The sequence below is a fragment of the Bos grunniens genome, chromosome 5 (assembly GCF_055505025.1).
Source record: "Bos grunniens cultivar Pamir isolate PY7600 chromosome 5, Bosgru_T2T1.0, whole genome shotgun sequence".
Classification (NCBI taxonomy): Eukaryota; Metazoa; Chordata; class Mammalia; order Artiodactyla; family Bovidae; genus Bos; species Bos grunniens.
In genome coordinates, this window is record NC_141169.1 from 75,627,629 (window position 1) to 75,654,131 (window position 26,503).

The following is a 26,503-nucleotide window of genomic DNA, read 5'->3' on the forward strand; positions in this document are numbered from 1 at the left end:
GTCCCTGACACGGGACTTGCTCTGTTCACGAAGGCCTCAGGCGCCCTCTCGAGGGGGTGAGGGTGCAGAGTGCCTTCTTGAGAGGCTCTTAGAAGCCCAGGCAGGAAAGTGAACCCAGAGAGCTTCTGCACTCCAGAAATTAGCCTGAAAAAGAGAGAGAGAGAGTGAGAAAGAAAGACACGGGGACCAAAGCTCTGATGGAGCAAAGGTGTTTTAATCAACATGGTGTGGCCATATATACTGTCTTACAAGGTAGTTATTCTCAGCAAAGATAAAGATTAAAATTCCAGACTTACAAAACATAGGCGATCCATATAAAAGAGAGAGAGAGTTGTAAACAATCACTTTTACCATATGGTTCATAAGAAGGAAGAGGGTACTTATCACTGTATTGAAAAACTAATGAAGGAAATGCCTGGATTCTTCAGCCCAAGGAGAGGCTTGCCTCTCTTCTTAATTCCTGAATATTCAGGAATTGATAAGGAACAAAGATTCCTGACAGATCCAAAACAGCACACAGGAAGCCTCCTGTTAAATGCTTCCTAACAAAGGAGCCCAAAACAGGATGTGCTGAGCCAGGAAGGATCTGGCGTGTCAGGGCTAGGCTTGTTTCTCAAGGGACCAGCAGGAGGGTGGGATTAGGCCAGGGTGGGACGTGGTGGGCAGGATGTTTGTTTGATGTGAGGACTCAGATGTGAGGGTGTTCACTTCCCCCTATTCTTCTCTGGGTATATCTGGGCCCAGAGAGTGTGTGTGGTTATTGCAGACACACAGAAGGCGGCTGCATCTGCAGAAGAGAGAACAACTGGATCTTGTTCACACTCAGCCAGAGGAAGTTTCCTGGGTAAGCAGGTGGCATAGGATCCCCACCCATCTCCCCATCCTCAGGATGAATGTCTGAGAAAAGGATGATCGACGCTAATTGACAGAAGAAGGAACTGGAAGCTCAAAGAGGTGAGGCCATGGCCCAAGGCAGTAGGTTAAGCAGGGGCAGAGCCTGGATGTGGAGGCAGGTGTGTCTGAGGGCTTCCTCCCGCCTTTGGGTCCCCTAAACAGAGCAGAGGGAGGGTGGCACCTGCTCAGGTGGGCTCAGCTCAAGATGTGGACTCCTGAGACATGAGCGGCAACCTCAGAAGGAAGGTGTATGTTCCAGGTACTCAGCCCTTTAGGAATTTGGAGAAAGTAGAGGAGGTAGAGGAGGATGAGGGAGTCACACCCTCTCTTCCTGTGCCACCTTGAAGCTACCCTCAGGGTGCTGTGCTGATGCTGATGCAGGGAAAAGGGTTTCTTCTGAGATGCAAGGAATAACAGTTTATTCACACACCCTGTCTCTGAAGAAGGACACGAGACCAAGCAGGGAGATGCAGGGCTTTGCCTTTCTACACTTGCTGGGTCCTCTGCTCAGGATGTGGTTTTGAGTGATGGGAGGTCCTATGTGGGGAAGACAACCCAGATGGAGTGTTTCCAAGCCAATTTGGGTCCTCTCAGCCATGCGCCTTCAAGCCAACCTACTGACACTGGGTTGTGGTAAAGGAAACTGCAAAGTTTATTGAGGGACATCAAGCAAGGAGTCCTATCAGTTCATTTCAGTTCAGCAGCTCAGTCGTGTCTGACCCTTTGTGACCCCATGGACTGCAGCATACCAGTCTTCCCCGTCCATCACCAACTCCCGGAGCTTGCTCAAACTCATGTCCATGGAGTCGGTGATGCCATCCAACCATCTCAGCCTCTGTAATCCCCTTCTCCTCCTGCCTTCAATCTTTCCCAACATCAGGGTCTTTTCAAATGAGTCAGTTCTTCTCATTAGGTGGCCAAAGTATTGGAGCTTCAGCTTTGGCATTTGTCCTTCCTGTGAATATTCAGGACTGATTTCCTTTAGGATTGACTGGTTTGATCTCCTTCCAAGGGATTCTCAAGAGTCTCTTCCAGCACCACAGTTTGAAATTATCAATTCTTTGGAGCTCAGCTTTCTTTATGGTCCAACTCTCACATCCATACATGACTACTGAAAAAACCATAGCTTTGACTAGATGGACCACTGTCACCAGAGTAATGTGTCTGCTTTTTAATATGCTGTCTACGTTTGTCATAGCTTTTCTTCCAAGGAGCAAGCTCCTTTTAATTTCATGGCTGCAGTCACCATCTACAGTGATTTTGGAGCCCGAGAAAATAAACTCTGTCACTGTTTCCATTGTTTCCCCATCTATTTGCCATGAACTGATGGCAAATTGAGTGGACTGGGTGCCACAATATTAGTTTTTTGAATGTTGAGTTTTAAGCCAGCTTTTTAACTTGCCTCTTTCACTTTCATCAAGAGGCTCTCTAGTTCTTCTTCTCTTTCTGCCATAAGGGTGGTGTCATCTGCATATCTGAGGTTATTGATATTTCTCCCGGCAATCTTGATTTCAGCTTGTGCTTCATCCAGCTCGGCGTTTTGCATGATGTACTCTGCATATAAGTTAAATAAGCAAGGTGACAATATACAGCCTTGACGTATTCCTTTCCCAATTTAGAATCAGTCCGCTATTCCATGTCCAGTTCGAACTATTGCTTCTTGACCTGCATACAGATTTCTTAGGAAGCAGTTAAGATGGTCTCGTATTCCCATCTCTTTAAGAATTTTCCACAGGAGTTCTGGTAGCTAGTGCTTAAAGGGCCCAAATTCCTGAATACCTTCCCAAAAAAGGTTTTCAGAAACAGGGTAAGGGAGAGCATTGTGAGTGTGTGATCAGCTCATGGATATTCTTTTGATGAGTAAGTGATGAGGTAACCAGGCTCAAAATCATCAAGCTTCTGGTTTCAACTGGTCTGGGGTCTACATCCTTGCAGTTAACATGCAGTAAACTTCTTCCATCTGGTGGTGCTTTTGGTATCTGCAACACAGCTCAAATGACATGATTCAGAATATTATCCATAGCTCTTGAGAAGGAAATAAAAGTTCTTGAATTTGTTTAATGGCTAAATAATTATTATTTTGTCTTGCTAACTCTTTTGTTTTGTTTGTTTCTACATTTTCTCACTTCTCTGAATTAATTTATTCTTTGGAACTTGGGGGAGGCCTAGGATGCTAACATTTTTTTTAGGTAAATAAGATAGGCAGAGGACATAGGGTGGAGGAGAGTTCTGTCCTGGGAAGGTGTCTTTGGGTCCTGCTTGGTCACATCCCTCTGTCCCCTGCCCCCTTTTTCAATACTCCTCAATTGTGAGGAGGAACAGGAATGAGACAGGAAAGGGAATAAAATTTTAGAAATAGAAGTTAATTATAAACCTGCCAGAGGAACTCATTTTTAGTTTCCATTCTCTTCTCACCTTTCCCCAAATTTTGAGGTAATAAAGCAATGACCGCTTTGGCTGCTTCCTGCTGAAATGCGGTGTGGTCCTGCCTCAATTTGGGGAATGGACACAGTATTGGAAATAGTCCCTAGACCCAAGCTTAGCACCAATATTTTGTTTCATAAAAACAAAATACATTTCTCTTTGATTGCTTTGTTATAGCACCTGAACAAATATTTGGAAATTAGTAGGTAAGGTAAGGATAATGATCAAAATGCACTATATGTTATTTTCGAAATTTATTCTTCTATTTTAGATGTCAACTAGGAAAGTAATTTTTCAGTATTTTCTCTTTATGCACCTTCTAGTAACCAGGTAACATCTTCAGTTCAGTTCAGTTCAGTCGCTCAGTCATGTCCAACTCTTTGCCACCCCATGAATCGCAGCACACAAGGCCTCCCTGCCCATCACCAATTCCTGGAGTTCACCCAAACTCATGAGCATCAAGTCGGTGATGCCATCCAGCCATCTCATCCTCTGTCATCCCCTTCTCCTCCTGCCCCCAATCCCTCCCAGCATCAGGGTCTTTTCCAATGAGTCAACTCTTCGCATGAGGTGGCCAAAGTATTGGAGTTTCAGCCTCAGCATCAGTCCTTCCAATGAACACCCAGGACTGGTCTCTTTTAGGATGGACTGGTTGGACCTCCTTGCAGTCCAAGGGACTCTCAAGAGTCTTCTCCAACACCACAGTTCAAAAGCATCAATCAGTGCTCAGCTTTCTTCACAGTTCAATGCTCACATCCATATACATGACCACTGGAAAAACCATATAGTCTAAATTTTGGTTTTAACTTTTTCAGGGGTATTAATCATCTATAACAGGAGCTATTGGCCACTCCACATGTCTCTTTTTCAAAAATGAAAATACAATTTAAATCAATTTTATTATCTTGTACTATAATCTAGTGTCTTCTTCTTGGAGGCAGTAGCTTGATATATTTCATTTGCCATTACCATTGCTAAAGTAAGAGAAAGTTTTTATAATTACAAGACGAGATCTTGAGGCTGTCAGGTTGCAGTTGGCAGCTGCTAGCAGATATTGTTTTGAGAACAGATGGTGGTATCTTTAAATCTGTTACAGTTTAGGAACCTCAAGTTCTTAGTAATAATATGTCTAAAACCATGTCCACAGTGGCCATTAGCTCCATTTTCGATGTCTGAACCACAGTTACTCCATTTTAATTTTTAAATGTATTTTTTTTCTTTTAATGGTTAAAGAATATAACAATGTATGTTTAATAGGTCATAAGCATGTTGTTTTGTTTAGCCTAAAGTTTAAATTAAATTCTGTATAAGCCAGAAAGTTTTTCCCATACTTAAGTATGTGAACATTTCCCCCATCATTTTGCCCTTTTAATTGCAAATTTTTCCATAGAAAGCACTGATAATCAATATATTTGTTCCTCGTTACCAGAGTGGTTGCTTCCTTCCATGAGTCCATCATATTCCTTGGTGCTAGCCCTACTTTTTATTTATATGTATGTATTTGCTTAATTATCCATGTTTAGGGAAAATTAATCAGACATAGGAAAAAAGTACAGAAGTATGCTGATGGGGAAGTACTATACTTAATATTGATGACTCTAAAGATGTGTCTATTAATTAACAAACCACAACCTTTAACTTTAGTACCAGAGATTAATTTAATCCTGAATATTGTTCAGGTCACAAAAACCTAAAATTCATTTGCATTAGTTTCTATTGTATTTAAAAATGTTTGATTTGCATGCTTTTACTTTTCTTTACCAGTTAAACAGAGCTCATTTAAAAGTTAATTTTGGTAAAAATTGCCCAAAGAAAAGAGTCTGATGCTGGGAAAGACTGAAGGCAGGAAGAGAAGGGGATGACAGAGGATGAGATGGTTGGATGTCATCACCAACTTGATGGACATGAGATTGAGCAAACTCCAGGAAATGGTGAAGGACATGGAAGCCCAGGGTTCTGAAGTCCATGGGACTGCAAAGAGTCAGACATGACTGAGCAGCTGAACAACAACAATAGTCCAAAGAAAACATAGTATTTATAATGTACAAATAGACATGCTATATCAATACAGTAGAGACATCATAGCTTCATTTTTAAACTTATTCATAAATCTGAGTACTTTAATACACAACAACTGTTTATAAATTTTACCTAATCTTCCCTCCTTGTTGTAGTTCAGTTCAGTTCAATCGCTCGGTTGTGTCCAACTCTTTGCGACCCCATGAACGACAGCATGCCAGGCCTCCCTGTCCATCATCAATTCCCAGAGTTTACCAAACTCATGTCCATTGAGTCAGTGATGCCATCCAACCATCTCATCCACTGTTGTCCCCTTCTCCTCCTGTCCTCAATCTTCCCCAGCATCAGGGTCTTTTCAAATGAGTCAGCTCTTCACATCGGGTAGTCAAAGTACTGGAGTTTCAACTTCAGCATCAGTCCTTCCAATGAACACCCAGGACTGATCTCCTTAGGATGGACTGGTTGGATCTCCTTGCAGTCCACGACTCTCAAGAGTCTTCTACAACACCACAGTTCAAAAGCATCAATTCTTTGGAGCTCAGCTTTCTTTATAGTCCAACTCTCACATCCATACATGACCACTGGAAAAACCATAGCCTTGACTAGACGGAACTTTGTTGACAAAGTAATGTCTCTGCTTTTTAATATGCTGTCTAGGTTGGTCACAACTTTCCTTCCAAGGAGTAAGTGTCTTTTAATTTCATGGCTGTGATCACCATCTGCAGTGATTTTGGAGCCAAAAAAGTAAAGTCAGCCACTGTTTCCACTGTTTCCTGATCTATTTCCATGAAGTGATGGGACCGGATGCCATGATCTTAGTTTTCTGAATGTTGAGCTTTAAGCCAACTTTTTCAGTCTCCTCTTTCACTTTCATCAAGAGGATCTTTAGTTCTTCACTTTCTGCTATAAGGGTGGTGTCATCAGCATATCTGAGGTTATGGGTATTTCTCCTGGCAATCTTGATTCCAGCTTGTGCTTCCTCCAGCCCAGCGTTTCTCATGATGTACTCTGCATATAAGTTAAATAAGCAGGGTAACAATATACAGCCTTGAGGTACTCTTTTTCCTATTTGGAACCAGTGTGTTATTCCATGTCCAGTTCTAACTGTTGCTTCCTTACCTGCATATAGGTTTCTCAAGAGGTAGATCAGGTGGTTTGGTATTCCCATCTCTTTCAGAATTTTCCACAGTTTATTGTGATTCACACAGTCAAAGGCTTTGGCATAGTCAATAAAGCAGAAATAGATATTTTTCTGGAACTCTCTTGCTTTTTCCATGATCCAGCAGATGTTGGCATTTTGATCTCTGGTTCCTCTGCCTTTTCTAAAACCAGCTTGAACATTTGGAAGTTCACGGTTCACGTACTGTTGAAGCCTGGCTTGGAGAATTTTGAGCATTACTTAAGTAGTATGTGAGATGAGTGCAATTGTGTGGTAATTTGAGCATTCTTTGGCATTGCCTTTCTTTGGGATTGGAATGAAAACTGACCTTTTCTAGTCCAGTAGCCACTGCTGAGTTTTCCAAATTTGCTGACATATTGAGTGCAGCACTTTCACAGCATCATCTTTTAGGATTTGAAATAGTTCAACTGGAATTCCATCACCTCTACTAGCTTTGTTTGTAGTGATGCTTCCTAAGGCCCACTTGAGTTCGCATTCTAGGATGTCTGGCTCTAGGTGAGTGATCACACCATCATGATTACCTGGATTGTGAAGATTTTTTCTGTACAGTCTTTTGTGTATTCTTGCCACCTCTTCTTAATATCTTCTGCTTCTGCTAGGTCCATACCATTTCTGTCCTTTATTGAGCCCATCTTGGCATGAAATGTTCCCTTGGTATCTCTAATTTTCATGAAGAGATCTCTAGTTTTTCCCATTCTATTGTTTTCCTCTATTTCTTTGCACTGATAGCTGAGGAAGGCTTTCTTTTTTTAAATTTTATTTATTTTAATTGGAGGCTGATTACTTTACAATATTGTATTGAGGAAGGCTTTCTTATCTCTCCTTGCTATTCTTTGGAACTCTGCATTCAAATGGGTATATCTTTCCTTTTCTCCTTTGCTTTTCACTTCTCTTCTTTTCACAGCTATTTGTAAGGCCTCCTCAGACAGCCATTTTGCTTTTTTGCATTTCTTTTTCTTGGGGATGGTCTTGATCCCTGTCTCCTGTACAATGTCACAAACCTCTGTCCGTAGTTCATCAGGCACTCTATCAGATCTACACCCTTAAATCTATTTTTCTCTTCCACTGTATAATCATAAGGGATTTGATTTAGGTCATACCTGAATGGTCTAGTGGTTTTCCCTACTTTCTTCAATTTCAGTCTGAATTTGGCAATAAGGAGTTCATGATCTGAGCCACAGTCAGCTCCTGGTCTTGTTTTTGCTGACTGTATAGAGCGACTCCATCTTTGGCTACAAAGAATATAATCAATCTGATTTCGGTGTTGACCATCTGGTGATGTCCATGTGTAGAGTCTTCTCTTGTGTTTTTGGAAGAAGGTGTTTGCCATAACCAGTGTGTTTTCTTGCCAAAACTCTGTTAGCCTTTGCCCTGCTTCATTCTGTACTCCAAGGCCAAATTTTCCTGTTACCCCAGGTGTTTCTTGACTTCCTAGCTTTGCATTCCAGTCCCCTACAATGAAAAGGACATCTTTTTTAGTATTAGTTCTAAAAGGTCTTGGAACACAAAGTGATGTTGGTGTCAGGATTTTCTGACTTATCCCAAAGGAAGTCCAGCTTGGTTCTTATCTCTAAGGAAAAGAACTTTGATCCCATCTCTTCACAAGTTTTTTTAAAGTTAGCATTAATTGAGCACCTACTCTGTGTCAGCGATCATGTGAAGCACTTTGCATGCATGATCTCAGTTTTCTCCACAATAAAATTGAACAGATGAAGAAACTAAGGCCAAAAGTAGTTCAGTAACTTGTCCAAGGTCACATAACCTGCCCCTTCCTTATGGGTTTCAACTCTTCTCAACCTGAGGCCGTTCACTGCCAACAAATGACATGGAGGAAACATTCCTGATGGGATCTTGAGAAGGAACAACCTTAGGATCCTGCCTGGAGGAGGTGTGTCTGCCAGGAGAAAGCTAGCCTGGGGGGATCTTCCCAAGAGGATCTGGATAAAATTCCTGGCACACTTGTGTGGTTTACCTGGACAGTTTGGCCTCAGCCACAAAACTCTCCCAGGCATTGTCTTCAGTGAGCAGGAACTGCAGTTCTTCCCTGTTTACTGTCTCTGGGAAATACTCAGTGATGACGTCAGTAAAGTTTTGCTCTCTACACATAAAAAAAAGAAAAAAGATTAGAAGAAAGTATGGTGGAACCTAAATGATATTGAGTTTAAAGTGGCTCGTCAGTAAAGCATCTGCCTGCAATGCAGGAGACACATGAGATGCAGGTTCCATCCCCAGGTCAGGAGTATTCCTTGGAGGAGGAACTGGCAGCCCACTGCAGTATTCTTGACTGGAGAATCCCATGGAGAGAGGAGCCTGGCAGGCTATGGTCCATGAGGTTGCAAAGTTTGGACACGACTGAGTGACTGAGCAAACAAGAACTCACATAAAGTGGCTCAAGTTCACCTTCCTGAGCAAAAGTCATCTGGGATACTGTTAATGGATTCACCTGGGCTTACAGGTAGTCTTCTGGGTACAGCTTCTGGGTGTCTGCAGGGGTGCTTGAGATCAGTAGGAGCAGTATCTGCCTGAGGCAGTCACACCTGGTAAGCAGGTGTTTATATATGGGAGCACTGGGCAAATGCCCTAACACAGCATGGGGGAGGGCCGATGCTAGAGAAAGAGGTTTCCACCTGAAACTAACACATTCCAGGTAGAGGGGACAGCAGCACACTGGGCAGGACCTACTGTGTGGCAGGCACTGGCCCAGGACATGACACACATGATATTTCACCCCCATGAACACGTAGGGAAACGTTATTTCCATTTTACAGGTGAAGTCAGTTAAGGAGCTCCAGGTCACACAGGTGGGATGCGGCAAAGGCCAGACTGGGGTTTAGCTCAGGGTCCACTGACCCTCGCAGAGCAGCTGTGTGGACAGCAGGGAAAGAACTGGAGGAAGCAGCCTCTGTGGTGATGCCCCAGGGCCTGCGAGCAGGAGGCTGAGACCAAGGGAGAGGTCAGGAGAAGCTCTGGGATGCTGGGAGGCCACCTTCCCTGCCCCTCCTGGCCTTGGGGACTCCCCCTGCTGTCCCCCCTCCCTGTCCTGCCCGCACTTCTGAGTCAGTTGCTAATGACAGTGGGAGAGGAAGTGAGCACCTTAACTGATGCTCTCTTGAGAGAACCAACCCTATTTCCTTTTAGGTTCCCCAGAAAAGAGTCATCATGGGCAGAGGAAAGAGGGTTAGCCCTCTCTTGTAGACTTTCCTGAGTTACTAAGACTCTGGACTTCCTATAAAGTCCTCCAAAACAGACCTATTGTCAAGTGGAAATAAGTTGAGGTAGAAAAGAGGAGTGTGCTCTCAGCCCTTCCTGTGAGCTCTGCATCCATCCAAATGGCCTTGATCACCCAGCCTGGGCCGCTGGGACCAAAGTCACTGGTGTCATTGTTGCCTTCACGGACAAGACTACAGGGACCTAGACATCACCAACTCAATGGACATGAGTTTGAGCAAGTTCCAGGAGTTGGTGATGGACAGGGAAGCCTGGCGTGCTGCAATCCATGGGACTGCAAAGAGTGGGACACACGACTGAGTGACTGAACTGAACTCAACTGAGACTATAAAGGTTGTAGGTAACATGCTCAGAATGGCTAAGTGGTGGTCTTAGGGCCCTCTCCCAGGTACCATGGGAGCAGAGCAGGGGACTTCCTGGGGATTTCTCGGACCAAGTGTTGCCAGAATTGGGCTTTGAAAGATGAGCATAACTTTGCCACGTGGTAGGAGCAGGTGTTTCTGGAAGAAGGATCTGAGGTAGGAAGTGCCTGGAACCTGAATGAGTGTGCCCCTTAACAGCAGGAGTATGACCAGTATGCAGTGAGCAGCTGGTATCTTCTGGGACTGTGCCAAGTGCTGGCAGTGCGAAGGTGAATAAGGCAGGCAGGCTGGCGAGTGAGGGTGGATGGAGAGGGTGGAGGGGCTGGAAGAAGGCCATGGAGTAGACGGAGCACTATTGGCAAAGGACCTCACAGTCTGTTGGTGGTGGGTCATCCTTCACAGAGCCCAAGGCACAACGTACTTGGTCATGAAGGACTGAACAGGATAGGACTGGGCTTGTGTATCTAAGGGAGTCAACAGGGAGGATGGGATTAGCTCAGGGTGGGGCCTGGTGGGCAGGGTGTTTGTTTAATCTGAGCAACCCAGATGTAAGGACATTCACTTTCCCTTTTGCTTCTCCAGGTATATCTGGGCCCAGAGGGTATATGTGGTTTATTGCACAGCTGGTGGCAGCATCTGCAGAGCTGAGAACAACTGGATCTTGTTCACATTCGGCCAGTGGAAGACTCCTGGGTAAGCATGGGGAAGGACTCCTCCCATCTCCCCATCCTCAGGACAACTGCCTGAGAAAAGGATGATTGTCACTAGTTGACAGAAGGAAACAGAACCTCAGAGAGATGAGGTCATGGCCAGAGGGGCAGGTTAAGCAGGAGCAGAGCCTGGATGTGGGGGCAGGTGTGTCTGAGGGCTTCCTCCCACCCCCAACACCTCTAAACGGTGCAGAGGGAGGTTGACACTTGCTCAGGTGGGCTCAGCTCAGGATGTGGACTCCTGAGACGTGAGTGGTGACCCCAGAAGGAAGGTGGGTGTTGGGGGTGCTCAGCCCTTGGGAAATTTAGAAAAAGCAGATGGGTAGAGGACAGGAGAATCAAAGCTTCTTCTCTTATGGCCTGGCCACATTGAGGCTGCCCCCAGGGTAGGGAAAGGGTTCCTTTTGAGGTACAAGGACTCCAGGTTCATCACCACCCTGTCTCTGAGTGTCTGCTCAGTGCCAGGTCCTAGAGGGAAACTGAGGCCTGAGAGGGGAAGGACAGGAGACCAAGTGGGTAAATGCAGGGCATTGCCTTCCTGTGCTCTCTGGGCCCTCAGCTCAGGGCTGCCCATGATGGTTGATCATGTGTGGGGAAGATGGTCCAGATGGAGGAAGTGAGAAGGGCTTACTACACAAGGTCTACATTCAGTTCAGTTCAGTTCAGTCACTCAGTTGTGTCTGACTCTTTGTGACCCCATGAATCGCAGCACACCAGGCCTTCCTGTCCATCTCCAACTCCCAGAGTTCACTCAGACTCACGTCCATCGAGTCAGTGATGCCATCCGGCCATCTCATCCTCTGTCGTCCCCTTCTCCTCCTGCCCCCAATCCATCCCAGCATCAGAGTCTTTTCCAATGAGTCAACTCTTTGCATGAGGTGGCCAAAGTACTGGAGTTTCAGCCTTATCATCATTCCTTCCAAGAAATCCCAGGGCTGATCTCCTTCAGAATGGACTGGTTGGATCTCCTTGCAGTCCAAGGACTCTCAAGAGTCTTCTCCAACATCACAGTTCAAAAGCATCAAATCCTTGGTGCTCAGCTTTCTTCACAGTCCAACTCTCACATCCATACATGACTACTGGGAAAACCATAGCCTTGACGAGACGGAACTTTGCTGGCAAAATAATGTCTCCGCTTTTGAATGTGCTATCTAGATTGGTCATAACTTTCCTTCCAAGGAGTAAGCGTCTTTTACTTTCATGGCTGCAGTCACCATCTGCAGTGATTTTGGAGCCCCAAAAAATAAAGTCTGACACTGTTTCCACTGTTTCTACATAACGTCTACATTATGATCCTGGTTTTGTAATATTAAGATAAAAGTCAAACTGTAGACACGTTAGTGTAACAGGAGGGGTGTAGGCTTAGATCTATGTGTTTAGACAGGCAGAGAGAAACTTAGGAACTTTGGGGTTATTAAAATCATATTCCTGGGGCTTCCTTGGTGGTCCAGTGGTTAAGACTACCTGCTTCCACTGAAGGGGTTGTGGGTTCAGTCCCTGGTTGGGGAATTAAGATCCCACATAGTGGGCAGTGCAGCTAAAAAAAGAAAAATAAAAAAATAAAAACAGAATGTACATTTTGATCAGTTTAAACAAAATAAAAGAAAATCACATTCCCTACTTATATAACAGTGTCTGAAGGCCTGGACTTGGCCTCTACCCTGCCCATGGAGAGCTGTGTGACCCTGGACAAGCCACCTCCCCAGGGAGTGTTTGTTCAGTTCTCTTACCCATTTTAAAAAGCTGGTTTCAGTCTGCTCATATGGGTTTGTAGCTCCTCTGTGTGTTGGGGACATTCACCTTTATCCTTCTAAGTATTGCAGACATTGTCTCCAGATCTCTTGCATTTTGATTTGGTTTATGGTATCCTTAGCAATTTCTAATTTTTAAGAGGTCCAATGGTTTCTGGGATTTGTGTCTTGGTGAGACAGTTTTCCTCAAGTTAGCAGAATTTTTGCAGTATGTTTTGCATAACGTTTTCGTTTCTTCCAGTACGTTTGTAGGTTTTTTTTCATTCTGGTTTACCTTTAGGTCCCTTTAGGTTTCACTAATTGATTAGAGCTTTTTATTTCTTCTTCTTCCTCCTTTTCTTCTGCCTTCTACCTTCTCCCTCTTTCCTTTTTTCTCCTCCTCCTCTCCTGCTCTCCCAGACTCCCTACCTTCCTTCCTGCATGTCTGCTGCTTTATCTCCTTAAAGCAGGATTTACTTAACAGGTACCTACTGCAATCAAAAAGGAATACACTGCTTTTTTCTGCCTTTAAAGGAGCCTCCAGTGCAGTAAGGCATTATTCAGATTTTAGCAGGAGCCCATATCTTTCCACAATTCTCTCTTCCTCTTTCTCCTGCTGTAAAAATATCATGGCTGGAGTAAGGAAACATGAGGAAGTACAGGTGTTTCCTGCCACCTGAAAGTACAGTACAGCTTTCCTACAAAAGCTTTCCTAAACCAAGATGGCCTAGTGTGAAGAAGATATAGGCCTCACTTCACAGTTTGCTGGCAGAGGGTGATCTTTTGGAAAGCAAGGGACGTCCATAAATGGAAACACTCAGAAATCTAACGGCTCTGTCAGAAAGAGCTTCTATCAAGACAGATAAGGAAAACAAATGGAATTACCCAACTGCAGGTAAAAGAGGTGTGGTGCTGTGTCTTCAAGAAGTTGGTGGTTTCATGTCCCACTAATGGGTCCCACATCTTGTATTTTAGCCATGCTGTGTCTGGGTGGGGGGAGGGAGCCCTGGAGGCCCTGGAGCAGGAGGAGCCGCAGAGAAGAGACAGGGCACCTGCCCAGTGCTGGGAGCTGCAGAAACTCCACACAAACAGACCCGCAACCAGGAAAGTGCAAGGTTCCAGGGGGGCCTGGAGAGGAACCGGGGGAGACAGCAGGGGGAGGAGGCTTTGGAGTGGGAACTCTAATTACAGGTAACATTTCACCTGGTGAGGCAGGTGGGGAAAGGCCTTGCAGGGGGAGGGGCACCCTGAGCGAAGGCCTGGAGGCTGGGGGGGAATCAGAGTCCAGGCATCTGGGAGTCCTCCAGGGCCCCTGGTCCAGGACCCATGGAGTCAGGAGGATGCGGAAGACAGGAGTAGGAGCATCAGGAGGGCCTGGCGATGGGCTAAGGACTCTGCACTTGATCCTGCCCTAACCCCTCCTTCCCTGCCCAAGGTGGATAACTTGCAGCCACATGGAGCGAGATGTTTGGTGAGAACCTCTGCCCACATGGAGGGGAAGCCTCTGCATCTGGCCATATAGTTAGGTGGGGAGTCTTTTCAGGGTTCTCCTTACTCCCACTGATAGGCTTTTTGGGCAGTGACCTACCAGAGGCTAACAGAGGAGGATGCCCTGGATTCTAATCCAGCAGCAGAAGCACTGTGCAGCATCCACACCCAGCTGAGGCCCCAGACAAGTGTCAGGACCAGGACAAGAATGGCAGGGAAGGATGGAAGGATGAGGTGGACAGTCCAAATGCATTTTCAAGTGTTTGGCATCATCCAGGATCAGCCCTTTCTGCCCAAGCTCTCCTCCTCTCTCTGCCTTGGCTCTTGGTCCTTGTGTTTCAATTGGCTGCCCTGGCTCCTGGCGTCCTACAGCTTCGAGGCAGAGAAGGAGGCAGGGAACCAGCCAGCTCTACTCTCCCACGTGCCTGGAGATGGGCCTGTCTGTATAAATTCTCTCCCATCCACACAGTCAGTGCCCACAGCCTCCGCCACCAGGCATACTCCCTAGTAATCAAGCTGATGGTTACTATTCTTGAGGGGAACCCTGGGCATTGCAGAGGGAAGGTGATAGAAAGATTCTAGGATCAGGGCTCAGGTTAGGGGGGTTGGGGGAAACTCTAAGGAAGTTGGGCCACTCTAGACTGGGTGCTGTAGAGAATGGCAGGGGCGGTTTTACCAGTGATTGTCTCAGTAACTCTATCTACTGAGAGGGGAGACCAGAGCAAGGATAAAGGTGCAATTGGTAAATAAAAAGCAGTCGTGATTTTCAGCCAAGGCAGGGAGTGTGAAGACTCTGGGTTCCTGTCACCACCACCCCTGCTTTTTAATTATTATTATTGTTAGCAGCAAAGTGAGAAGAAGCCAGATATGGGATCTTGAGCCCAGAAAGTGGGTGGGATCCAGTTCTCCAGGAAGAAGGTTTCTGACCTTGGGCAAATCACAGAACATCTATGCTTCAGCTTCCTTAGCTGTAAATGGGGATACAGTGGTACACACCTCCTGGTTATCAGAACAATATGGATTATAATTTATAAAGTCTTAGAGTAACTACCAGTGCAGAGCAAAACCAGAAATACAAGCCACTCTCACGAGTAGCTGTTACTGTAACTATAAGGACCTTTACTATCATTTCAGTCAGGTCTCAGCAAGAATACTTAAATAAGTATTCTTTTGCCTTCTTAAAATACTGCCTTAGTATAATTAACACGCTTATTTTCTCATTTCCCAACACAAGATAGTCACAACCAGAACCAAAAGAAGTTCTCTCTATATAAAGATCTGCTATTTAAAAAAATAACAGAGAACTGGCAAGACAAAGGATGGACACCATCGCATATGATATGTGTGAATGTAAATTTGTACAGTTTCTTTGCATGACAAAGTAGCTTAAGTATGAAAAAATGTTAGGTGTTGATACCCTTGGATCCAGTCATTCTACTTCTAGAAATAGCTTAATGAAAGAATCTTAAATGGAGGCAAAGTTTTATGCAAGAAGAGTGTTCTTTGCACTATTACTTACATAAAGAATTAAAAACAGCCTGAAGTCCAACAATCAGGAGTGGACAGCAAAGATGACACCGTTCGGGTCCTCAGCTGACCAAGGCAGGGCTGCAGGGATTGGAGTGGGGCTGGTGGGAGTCCAGAAAAAAGGTTTGTGGGATAAAGGCTATTGCAGAAGCGAGGAAGATGTGGTCTGTGGGAGCTATAGCACCGGGAACTATCAAGGCAGAGACTCGAGCACAGAGTGCATAACATCATTTTGCAATAAAAAGAGTCATTTTCCGATTAACATGCATCCACAAATAGACATTTTGTACATTAAAGCAAGTAGAGCATAGTCATCACAAACCTGGAATTTGGATCAGAAAGACTTGGGTTCAAGGCCGGGCTCCAGCAGAAATGGGAAAACTTGGACTGACCTAAGTTTACGTGAGTTTCAGAGGCCTGCACGTCATAGACAGTGGATCAATATCACCTATAATCAATTAGTAACACAAGCATTCCCAACCTCATGTAATTTCCAGGGGATTCCCTTCCTACCTGATCTTCTGTGTCTGGTTTTATTGCTCCTATAACTTCGCAGATGGCTCTCTCCTGTCTGATTATCCTCTCTCGTACCCCAACAGGAGAGCAGAACTTTGGGGAGGACGGCGGGAGGATGAGTAACTTTCCTTAACAAGTGATCTGCAGAGCCCAGGGGACAGAGAACCATGCTGGGTTAAGGCCCAGGTGGCACTGGTGGCCGTCCCAGGTGAAACCACCCAGGACCTCGCCCCTCGCTGCTCCCTCAGCCACTGCTCACGTGCAATCAAGCCCACAATCTGTTTTCTCTTCCCCAAGGGTGAAAGGACACCTCCTTCCAGCCTGACACAGACCGGTGAACTGAAGGGAGATCTCTGAGACCCTGCTGCTGCCACCATGAGCTCAGAAGATCCCAAGGACCACTCAGGTAGTCAGCCACCACCTCTCTGGCAGGTTCCTACTTGTGACCCAGAATTGAGGGTGGTGGCTCCAGGCCAAATTAACCTGCCCAGTAATCAAGAACCAAGAAAGGCGTGGATAAGCATCCCCCAGAGAGGCAATGGGGAGTCCCCTGACACTTGGTGGTCTGTCCCCACAGCCTCTTTCCTGGTCCTCTCCTCAGGGAGCCACTTGACAAGATGCTAACTTCCTCCCCTTGCCTCCTGACCCCCAGCTAATGACTCAGAAGTGAGGCCAGGACAGCCCATGGAGGGGGGCAGGCACAGCAGAGCAAGTCCCCAAGGCCAGGTGGGACAGAGAGAGGAGGTCCCCTGGAGTTTCTCCTGCCCTCTCCCTTGGTCCAAACCTCCTTCTGCTCCCAGACCCTGGGGTGTCAACACAGAGGCTGTTTCCTCCACCTCTTGCCCTGCTGCCCACCCAGCTGCCCTATGAGGGTCAGCGAACTCTAAACTGAATCCCAATCTGGCCTTTGCTGCCTCCCATGCCTGCCTCTCAGATCTGGAGCACCTTACCTGACCTAACCTGTAAAATGAGAAGAATATTTCCCTATGTTGTGATGAAGACCAAATATAATGTGTGTCCGTGGCCTGGGCCAGGGCCTACCACATAGTAGGTCCTGCCTAGTGTGGTGCTGTCCCCTCTACTTGGAATGTGTTAGTTCTGAGTAGAAACCTCTCCCCTTCTCCAGAATCCCCTCTCTCCTGTGCTGTGCTAGGGCACCTGCCCAGTGCTCCCATGTATAAACACCTGATTACCAGGTGACTGCCTCAGGCCGTACTAGTTCTATTGTTCTCAAATGCCCAAGCAGACACCCAGGTGCTCAATTATTTCCTCCATCCACACCACCCTAATCAGTCAACACACAGATCTAGTGCTGTGGGTTCCCTCCATGTGAGCCCTGAGTGATGCTCACATTTCTCCCTTAGTGGTGCATGAGAAAAAGAAAACCTAAAGCACTTAATACTTCAGAGAAGAGAGAGAGGAAGAGATCTGACATCTCTTCATTTAATAAGGACACTGATATTACTGAATTGAGGCCCCACACTTAAGGCCTTATTTCACCTAATTACTGCCTTAAAGCCCCCTATCTTCTAATACAGTCATTGCAGAGTGGGTGGGTCTGGGCATTAACTTATGAATTGGGGCTGGTGCATACAGTCCACCTGAGATCCCAGATAAATCCATCAACAGCATGCTAACTTCCTCCCCTTGCCTCCTGACCCCCAGCTAATGACTCAGAAGTGAGGCCAGGACAGCCCATAGAGGGGGGCAGGCACAGCAGAGCAAGTCCCCAAGGCCAGGCGGGAAAGGTGAAAGGTGAACTTTTACCACTTATACTTGATACCATTTACATCACACCATAGTTTACTCGAATCTTCAATTTTTATTTTTCTGTCTAGAGAGCCAAAGCTTTTTTGATGATGTCCTTGAGTATTTCCAGGGGAGTGTGAGATGGGAACAACTGCAATTCCTGCTCACTGAAGACAAACCCTGGGAGAATTTTGTGACTGAGGCCGATTTGTCCAGGTAACCATTCAGGTACACCAGGAATGTCCCCAACATGCCCCCAGGAAGATTCTCCTAGGCTAGTTTCCTCCAGGAAGATCCTATGGTTGGGGCCGAGGATGTTCCTCCTCAAGATCCTATGTGGAATGTTTCCTTCGTGCTATTTGTTGGCATTAAATGACGTTGGGTTGAGAGGAGACGAAACCTGCAAGGAAGGGCAGGTTATATGACCTTGGACAAGTTACTGAACTACTCTCTGCTTCATCACCTGTTCAGTTTTACTGTGAGGACACTGAGATCATGCACACAAGTGCTTTTCATGATTGCTGACACAGAGTAGCTGCTCAATCAATCTTAATTTTAAAATAAGGTTGTTGGGAAGAATCAGGGACCTTCTTCCTGAGGATGAGAAAAAAGAAGGAATTCCTTTGGTTCAAGTTGGAAAATCTTGACCCAAACATTATTTTGTGTTCCTGGGATTCTGACTAGAGTTCTTTCATTCCCCATCTTAGGAATTATACCAACACTGCAGGTTCCTGCTGTCCAGTAAGGCAGAGAGGCTGGAGGGGAACTGGTTGGACCTGGTGGGATCCTGAATCTAGCCCTGCCCAACTCTGGGCCTGTGGGTTTCAGACCCTGAGTCTCAAATTTGTTATGTATTATGTGTCCAGTGGGAATAGCAATTCAATCTGATGGATTGTAGTGATGGCCTCAGAGTAAACTGCAGAGTCAGTGGTGGGGAACAAAAGGCAATCATCTTGTCCAAAGAACCAGGGAGGCCTGGACCAGGGTCAGACCTAAGGGTCAGGGTGGAGCAGAGGGTCCAGGTTGAAGGACTAGTAGGCAGACTTGGGCAGCAGGCCAGGACTAGAGTGAGGAGAGTGGGCCCTAAGGACACAGAACTGAAGGGGCTGTGACCCAAGCAGAGGTCCTGGGAGTGGGAGAGGGAACATTTCTTCCCTTCCTGACGGGATCCCCTCGAGCTGGGCTAGAGGGCCCTGGGTGACCCTGCCCTCCATACCCTGCCTGGGACCTGGATTCTCACTCCATCTGGGACCCTCTTCTAGTCTACATGGAGCTGCCCTGTCACTGGGAAGGCCGTGTGGCTCAGGGAGCCCTCCAGGGTCATAGTAAGTGGCTGTGATTGTGTGTCATTTGAGTGATTCTGAGGAGCCTCACGCATCCCCACCAAAGAGGAAACCACTTCCTCCACCAGCTGTGCAAGTGCTGCTTCAGGCTCAGCCATTCAGATGGGTGTTTCCTCAAGCCTCTTGATTCTTTAGAGGTTCCATAAAGTTGCACATGGCCTTGGAGTGCAGGCTCATGATGCTGTCACAAATTAACATGTAACCCCTGAGAGGTCAGGGGTGCTCGGCGCTGGCTCAGGAGTCAGTGATGTGGGCTGGAAGGCCCAGAAGGAACAGGGTTCACAGCTTCCCAGTCAATATGGGCAGTGGACAGACCCAGTGTCTTTCTGCTGAGAAGGCCAAGGGTATCAGGCTTGGGTGAGAGCAGATGCCAGGCAAAATGATCGTTAAGGGTCCTTCTAGCTGAGTTTTGATTGAAAAGAAATAAAATTCTAGGCGCAAAGTTAGCCAATCTCAAAAGTATGAGGGCTCAGTCCTGGGACTGTTCTTACTTTTCCCATCAAGGGCAAATTTGGGGATTCCCACAACCACCCTCAGATTCTAGAACTCCATAGAAGGATGCACAGACTCACTTAAAGCTTCAGGATCCCAGTTATGATTTATTACAGGAAAGGATGCAGTTTCCCATCAGCCACAGGGCAGATCTGGGCAGGTTTCACACACGAAGTTTCCATTGTCCCCAGGATGCATTACTGTCCTGGATCCAGTATGGCAGGACACATGGAGCACTGCCCACCAGAGATGCTCACCCTATTTAACAACAAATTACCCTGACCCATCATCTCCAGCCTGTCCCAGAGCTCAGACTATTGCCCTAGAGCCCAGCTCCTCCAGAGGTCAGAACAGATACCACGTGACCCAGAGGCCCACCACATGTCAACTCATCAGACTCTCCAGTTGCCAAAGTCCCAGGCAGACGAGGACATTCTTATCAGCCAGAATATTCTTGAGGCCTAGTTACCACATCCTAGCAGCCAAGAGCAAAGAACAAGAGGACTCCTCACTATACACTAAGGTCCCTGAATGAAGAGTTTTCTGCTCTAATCCCAATCAATTCTCTTTATCTGTGAAGTTCCCATTTTACACACATTCTGGAAGTGATGGTATTGGTCTGCCTTTGAGGTGTCTTTATCAAATATCTCTCTTAAGTTAAAGGTATCCTAAGATGACCTTTGCTTATGTATTCCATGATTGAATAAGTACATGGAGCACTAACAATATCCAAATGAGGGTTTGCTGCTGCTACTGCTAAGTCACTTCAGTCGTGTCTGACTCTTTGCGACCCCATAGATGGCAGCCCACCAGGCTCTGCCGTCCATGGGATTTTCCAGGCAAGAACACTGGAGTGGATTGCCATTTCCTTCTCCAATGCATAAAAGTGAAAAGTGAAAGTGAAGTCTCTCAGTCATGTCCGACCCCCAGCGACCCCATGGACCACAGCCTTCCAGGCTCCTCCATCCATGGGATTTTCCAGGCAAGAGTACCGGAGTGGGGTGCCATTGCCTTCTCCTGAAATCAGTAATAGACTTATGTAAAAATGCTAACTCTGGTTCTGCGTAATTACTTGAAAAAAAATAGAAAAAAAGCAAAGTTGAAATCCCAAAATATCTTCATGACATTCTGACATTATTAATGAGAAATGACAATGAGCATGGTGATGTTTGTCATAGCTGTGAAATAAAATGATACTGCCAGAGCTTTTAATCTCTTTCGGAACACCGCCCTTTATATTTCAGAGTAATTAGAAAGGAAACTTTGGGAAGATTTGCTGTGGTTTTTGCTTGTTTGGTCGATTGGAGAACAAAGGTGCCTAGCCGTTTTCTGACTTCTGAATTGGCCTATAGACATCGTGGTCCACCAGATCTGTCAGTAGCTAAAAGTTCCACGGCCAGATTCCATTTTCCCCTTGAGAAAGTCAAACAGTGGATTCCCAAACTGCTTTAAACAGTCTCTGGGGTGTAAGACTCATACATCGGTCATTATTCATCCAAAAGCCTCAAAGATTATCTTTTGTGTTATATTATCTTGAGTTTATGAATTGAGAAATGAAAGGGACTTACCAAAAAACACATTATGAATTAAAGTCACAGACTTAAACAAGCTCTCTGGGTCTCATCCAATGGTCAAATCAATTGTAATGGATCCTCATCTTTTAAAGTTTGTTTTCGATTTTGAAAAAAAAGACGTTTGAACTTTTATGTTTTGAAAATAAAGGTATATGATAAAAAATTCGAACAGAAGCAAAGCTGAAAGTAAAAACTCCAATCTAGTCTGCATATCTTTAGAAAATAATTTATTTTTTGCATATATAATCATATGCATATTGGAGAAGGGCATGGCAACACACTCAAGGGAGGTTGGAAAAAATTTTACATTAGTAAAATTCTTGTGATTTATAATAAAATCTCTGTGGTTTATGCAGGATAGAGCTTGTTGAGCCTGTTTCATAGACAAGCAAACTGTCTTTCTAAGGCTTTAATGTTCATTGTTACAGGGAACAGGCAGATGTACTCCGTGAATATCTGACCAAGGTGCAAACAGTCTTGGCTGGGGAGGACCAAGACAGGCTCCAAAAATACCAGCAGAAAAAGGAGAGGTTTTTGAAGGAGTTTCCTCAAGTAAAAGAGGAGCTGAAGGAGAGCATAAAAAAGCTCCATGAGCTCGCAGACAATGTTGACAAGGTGCACAGGGACTGCACCATCTCCAATGTGGTAGCTTCCTCCACCGGCATTGCGTCTGGCGCCCTGAGCATCCTTGGGCTGGTTCTGGCACCCTTTACAGGAGGCCTCAGTCTGGGACTCTCAGCTGCTGGAATAGGGCTGGGAGCAGCATCTGCTGTAACAGGTATTTCCACCATGGTGGTGGAAAATGTAAACCTGTCATCAGCAGAAACCCAGGCCGGTCACATTAACACAGCTGAAATAAAATGCTATGTAAATGATCTCTACCAAGTTAAAGATTTTGGGAGGCATATTCGTGCCATCAGGGTGGCCAGAGGCAACCCTGAATTACTACCCACTGCTCAGCACTGCATAACCACTGGGCAAGTCCTTGTCCAAAGTGCCCAGCATGTGAGTACACATTTCAGAGGCACAGCTCTGGCAGCGACTAGAGGAGCCCGCATCGGGGGTGGAGTTCTGTCAGCTTTATCCATGGGGCTGGACGTGTACTCCCTGGTGAAAGATGCACAGGAATTGCAGGAGGGGGCAAAGACAGCATCGGCTGAGAACATGAGGCAAAAAGCCCAGGAGCTGGAGAAGGAGTTGGAGAAGCTCACCTGGATCTATGAGAGTCTGCAGTAGGGCCCGACTGGGCCACCCCTAGAGCAATGCAGGGACCAGGGACGCGTGCAGGGTCAAGGGGAGAAAGCACTTACTGTGGACTGAAGAAGACACTGAGGGCAGAATAAGGGAGAGACAGGGAGACTAGCAATGAGAGGCCAGGAATAGGGGAGCTTTGAAAATGGGAGAAAGCCAAAGAGTTAGGGCTGTAGAGATCCAGCACAAGTAGCAGGGGCTCCTCTATCGCCCTCCCCAGGGTCTGATATTCTAGCAAGAAGGGTTTCCCCTGGTGATGGTCTCTAGCCCTACTTCTCCAGCATCAACTCACCTTTGAACTTAGCAGGGAGTGACTTGTTTGTTTCCATGTTTTATTAAAGTATAGTTGATTTACAATATTGTATTAGCTTCAGGTATATAGCAAAGTGATTCCATTATACGTGTATCTATGTACATATTTATCCTTTTGAAATTTTTTATAAGTTCTTCAGCTCAGTTCAGTTAGTCGTTCAGTCATGTCCAACTCTTTGCAACCCCGTGGACTGCAGCACGCCAGGCCTCCCTGTCCATCACCAACTCCCGGAGTTTACCCAAACTCATGTCCATTGAGCCGGTGATGCCATCCAACCGGTTCATCCTTTGTCGTCCCATTCTCCTTCCATCTTCAATCTTTCCCACCATCAGGGACTTTTCAAATGAGTCAGCTCTTCGCATCAGGTGGCCAAAGTATTGGAGTTTCAGCTTCAGCATCAGCCCTTCCAATGAATATTCAGGACTAATTTCCTTTAGGATGGACTGGTTGGATCTCCTTGCTGTCCAAGGGACTCTCAAGAGTCTTCTCCAACACCACAGTTCAGAAGCATCACTTCTTCAGCGCTCAGCCTTCTTTATGGTCCAACTCTCACATCCAAACTTGACTACTGGAAAAATCATAGCTTTGACTACAGGGAACTTTGTCGGCAAAGTGATGTCTCTGCTTTTTAATACGTTGTCTAGGTTGGTCATAACTTTTCTTCCAAGAAGCAAATGTCTTTTAATTTTATGCCTGCAGTCACCATCTACAGTGATTTTGGAGCCCAAGAAAATGAAGTCTATCACTGCTTCCATTTTATCCCCATCAAGGAGGGTTGCATGATGCCAAATTCTCTCCCCATTCATGGAAGATGGAGAGATGTGGACAGCAGAGTGGGACCCAGAGTCTCTGTGAAGGAAGAGTTCAGGCAGCTTTCCCCCTGAGGTGGGGCTGTCCCAGAAGGGAGTTGACACTTGATGCCAGTTGCAGAGGGACCCCATTGGCCCTGCCAGACTCAGCTCCCTGTGGCCCCTAGGGACTTGGGCCTCTGAGCTCTCTTCTTTGGACGAGCGGTAATTGATGTTTATGACTCATCTTGAGCTAACAGGGAGCATTTACGGAAGGAAAGTACATTTTTAGACTACTGGAAGGTTGAAGGATTTCTCTTCCTCTAAGGAAATGGCATCCTCCAGAAAACAGACTGACCTGCCAGTTTCCCCACAGGGGGCCAGTCTGAACCTTAGTTTTCCCAGGTGCCATTAGGAGAGTAAATGCTTCCATCACAGGGCTGTGGTAGCTTGCACGATGTTGAGTGTGAAAGTGTTTTACAGTCTGTAAAGCATTCAGGTGCTGCTATGTTTTCCCACAAAGGTTCAGCTTTAACAAATATTGTTTCAATATTTGAAAATTGTCAAATTTACCATTTTACCCACTTTTATGTGTACAGTTAAGTGGTATTAAGGACACTCGCATGATTGTACAACGAGCATCACCATCCATCCACAGAATGTTTTACATCAAAAATAAAACTCTGTTGCAATTATATACGAATACCTCATTCTCCCTCCTCTCCACCTCTGGCAAGCGCCAGTGTACCTCTGATCTTTATGAATTTGCCTCCTCTCAGGACCTCATGTGAGTGGAATCATACAATATTTGTCCTTTGTGACGGGATTTTTTTTCTTTCTTTTTTACTTCCTGTGGTAAAATACACACAACCTAAAATTGACTACTTAACCATTTTTAAGTGTACAGGTGAGTGGTATCGAATACATTCATCTATTGTGCAGCCATCACCACCATGCGTCTCCACATTCTTTCTTCCTGAAACCTGAGACTCCGCTGGACTGTAACTCCTCTCCCCCTCCCACAGGCCCTGACGACCACCACCCTGCTTTCTGTCTTTATCTGTTTGCCTACTCTGCAAACCTAATAATAACAGGAAATACAATAAGTTTTTGGTAACTGTTTTATTTCACTGAACACAATGTCTTCAAGGTGCATCTAGTCCATAGCATGAGTCTGAATTTTCTTCCTTTTAAAATAATTTTTTAAAAAAGAACTTTCTTCTTCTTTTAAGTGAGTAATAGTCTGTGGTATGTATAGACAGGATTTTTCTTATATTATTTTCCTTTCTTCCACACTGTGGCTATTGTGATGAGAGCAGCCTGCAGAGAGTGGCCAAGACCAGTTCCGCTGAGGTCACCTGTGCTGTCAGCCTGGAGGGGATCCCCTGTGCTCTGCCCCGTGGTGTCCACATCCATCAGCAACTCTGATGACTCTAAAGCCCTCAGGTCACATGCTCAGTCTGAAGCTCCCTACTCACTCCCACTGATCCTATACAAAGGGATGAGGACAGGCAGGTGGGTCACTGTAGCCATCCTGGGGTACTTCTCTTGTGATGTTGGGGTCAAGTGGAGCCCAATTTTATCGTCATTGAATCTTTAGGATCTCCAAATGGGATGGTCTCAGCTCATGTCCCTGGTTTTAAGTCTTGCTGAATCCTCACCTTGATTTGAGTCTGCAGCTCCCATGGTGGCTCTCCCAAGAGCTTGTGTTTATTGAGTCCATGATGTCTGGCATCTATTAGGCATTCTCAGCAGAGAACCTTCATGACAACTGGACACAGTTCCTCTGGATTAGCTGAGTTCTGCATGTCAGGGTGGTTTTGCTTAACTTCCAGATAAACTCATGCTAGTGGAAGAGAGAAGAATCAGTAGGAGGGAGTTTACTGGGAAAAAAATCATTTAAAGGGGAAAAAAAGGAACTTTAAACAAGGAGTGGGGTTTACAATAGGCAGTGATAAACTTGGTTTGAATCTTGGTTCCTCCCCTGAGTTGCTGGAAGAAAGCCCCCTCCTCGCCCCTGCCATCAGCTACCTTACTGCAAAAATCAGGTCAGATTCCTGATCTGCATTCCAGGGTAATTGTCAGACCAAACTGTAGAGAGTGGTCCTCATGGAGTAACACCCATCACTCCTCTGTCCCTCCCTCTGGAAGGCGAAGGTGACCATGATGACTGCGGCCATTTTCTGGGATGAAGCAGCCCTGACGGAAGGGCAGGTGGGCCTCCATGGGGGACCCAGCCCCACTGCTGCCCCTTGTGGTGGGGGCAAAAAAGAAAAGTCCACCAGGACTCTCAGGCCTAGGACCTTTTCTTCTGTTTCTTTATCTGAAAAATGGAGCCCACACTTCCTAGAGCTGATGTGAGAGTACAACAGGAAAGATATGGACAGAGCCTGCACAGAGGGTGGCTAATGCTCAGCCCTCCATACACTGTGGCTCTTTGCTCAGGAACCAAACGGAAAATCAGACTGTTTTCTGTTGTTGACTTTTGAGTTGCCAGATCACCAGCCTTCCTGTAAAGGTCCTCCATTTCGACAAAAGAAACTGTGCAACTAGAAATAATCCAGGGTAGAAAATGGCAGCAGGCTCTCAGCCCTTCCCACAGACTTGGCCTCCATCCAAATGACCTTGACCACCAAGGCTGGGCCTCCTCAGGCGAGTTGCTAGGACCTGAAGGCACTAGTTCTGTGCCTGTCAGCAGGGCCAAGTCTAGAAGGACTTGATCAAAAGGAGTTGGGTGGGGCGTGGACAGAGAGGCTGAGGGGTGGCCTTAGGCCCCTCTCCCAGGTGCCAAGGGAGCAGAGCAGGGACAGGGGTCCATGCAAGGGAGGTCCTGGAGGGCTTCTCAGAGGAGGTGATGCCAGACTTTGGCTTTACAAGGTGAGTATGATTTCTCCGGGTTCGATGCAGCAGGTGTC

The 26,503-nt window shown here is 46.0% G+C and overlaps 1 protein-coding gene across 2 annotated transcripts; it reads left to right on the forward strand.

The window, feature by feature from the left end:
• Positions 1–759: 759 nt before the first annotated feature.
• Positions 760–24,283, forward strand: LOC147372434 (apolipoprotein L3-like). Of its 2 annotated transcripts, none has more exons than XM_086401327.1 (5): positions 760–954; positions 10,690–10,800; positions 16,376–16,484; positions 17,917–18,043; positions 21,665–24,283. In XM_086401327.1, exons 3-5 carry the CDS (start codon positions 16,454–16,456, stop codon positions 22,470–22,472), a joined length of 966 nt encoding a protein of 321 aa, XP_086257453.1. In that variant the 5' UTR covers positions 760–954; positions 10,690–10,800; positions 16,376–16,453; the 3' UTR covers positions 22,473–24,283. The 2 variants fall into 2 exon arrangements, with proteins under 2 accessions (XP_086257453.1, XP_086257454.1); XM_086401328.1 differs by having other exon boundaries at positions 760–844.
• The last annotated feature ends 2,220 nt before the right edge of the window (positions 24,284–26,503 follow it).

What these genes read in the sequence shown, in the direction of transcription:
- LOC147372434 (XM_086401327.1), top strand. Translation starts at nt 16,454, where the DNA reads ATGAGCTCAGAAGATCCCAAGGACCACTCAG. An exon ending in AGATCCCAAGGACCACTCAG is followed by an intron (nt 16,485 to 17,916) that starts GTAGTCAGCCAC and finishes TTTTCTGTCTAG; the next exon opens with AGAGCCAAAGCTTTTTTGAT. An exon ending in ACTGAGGCCGATTTGTCCAG is followed by an intron (nt 18,044 to 21,664) that starts GTAACCATTCAG and finishes TCATTGTTACAG; the next exon opens with GGAACAGGCAGATGTACTCC.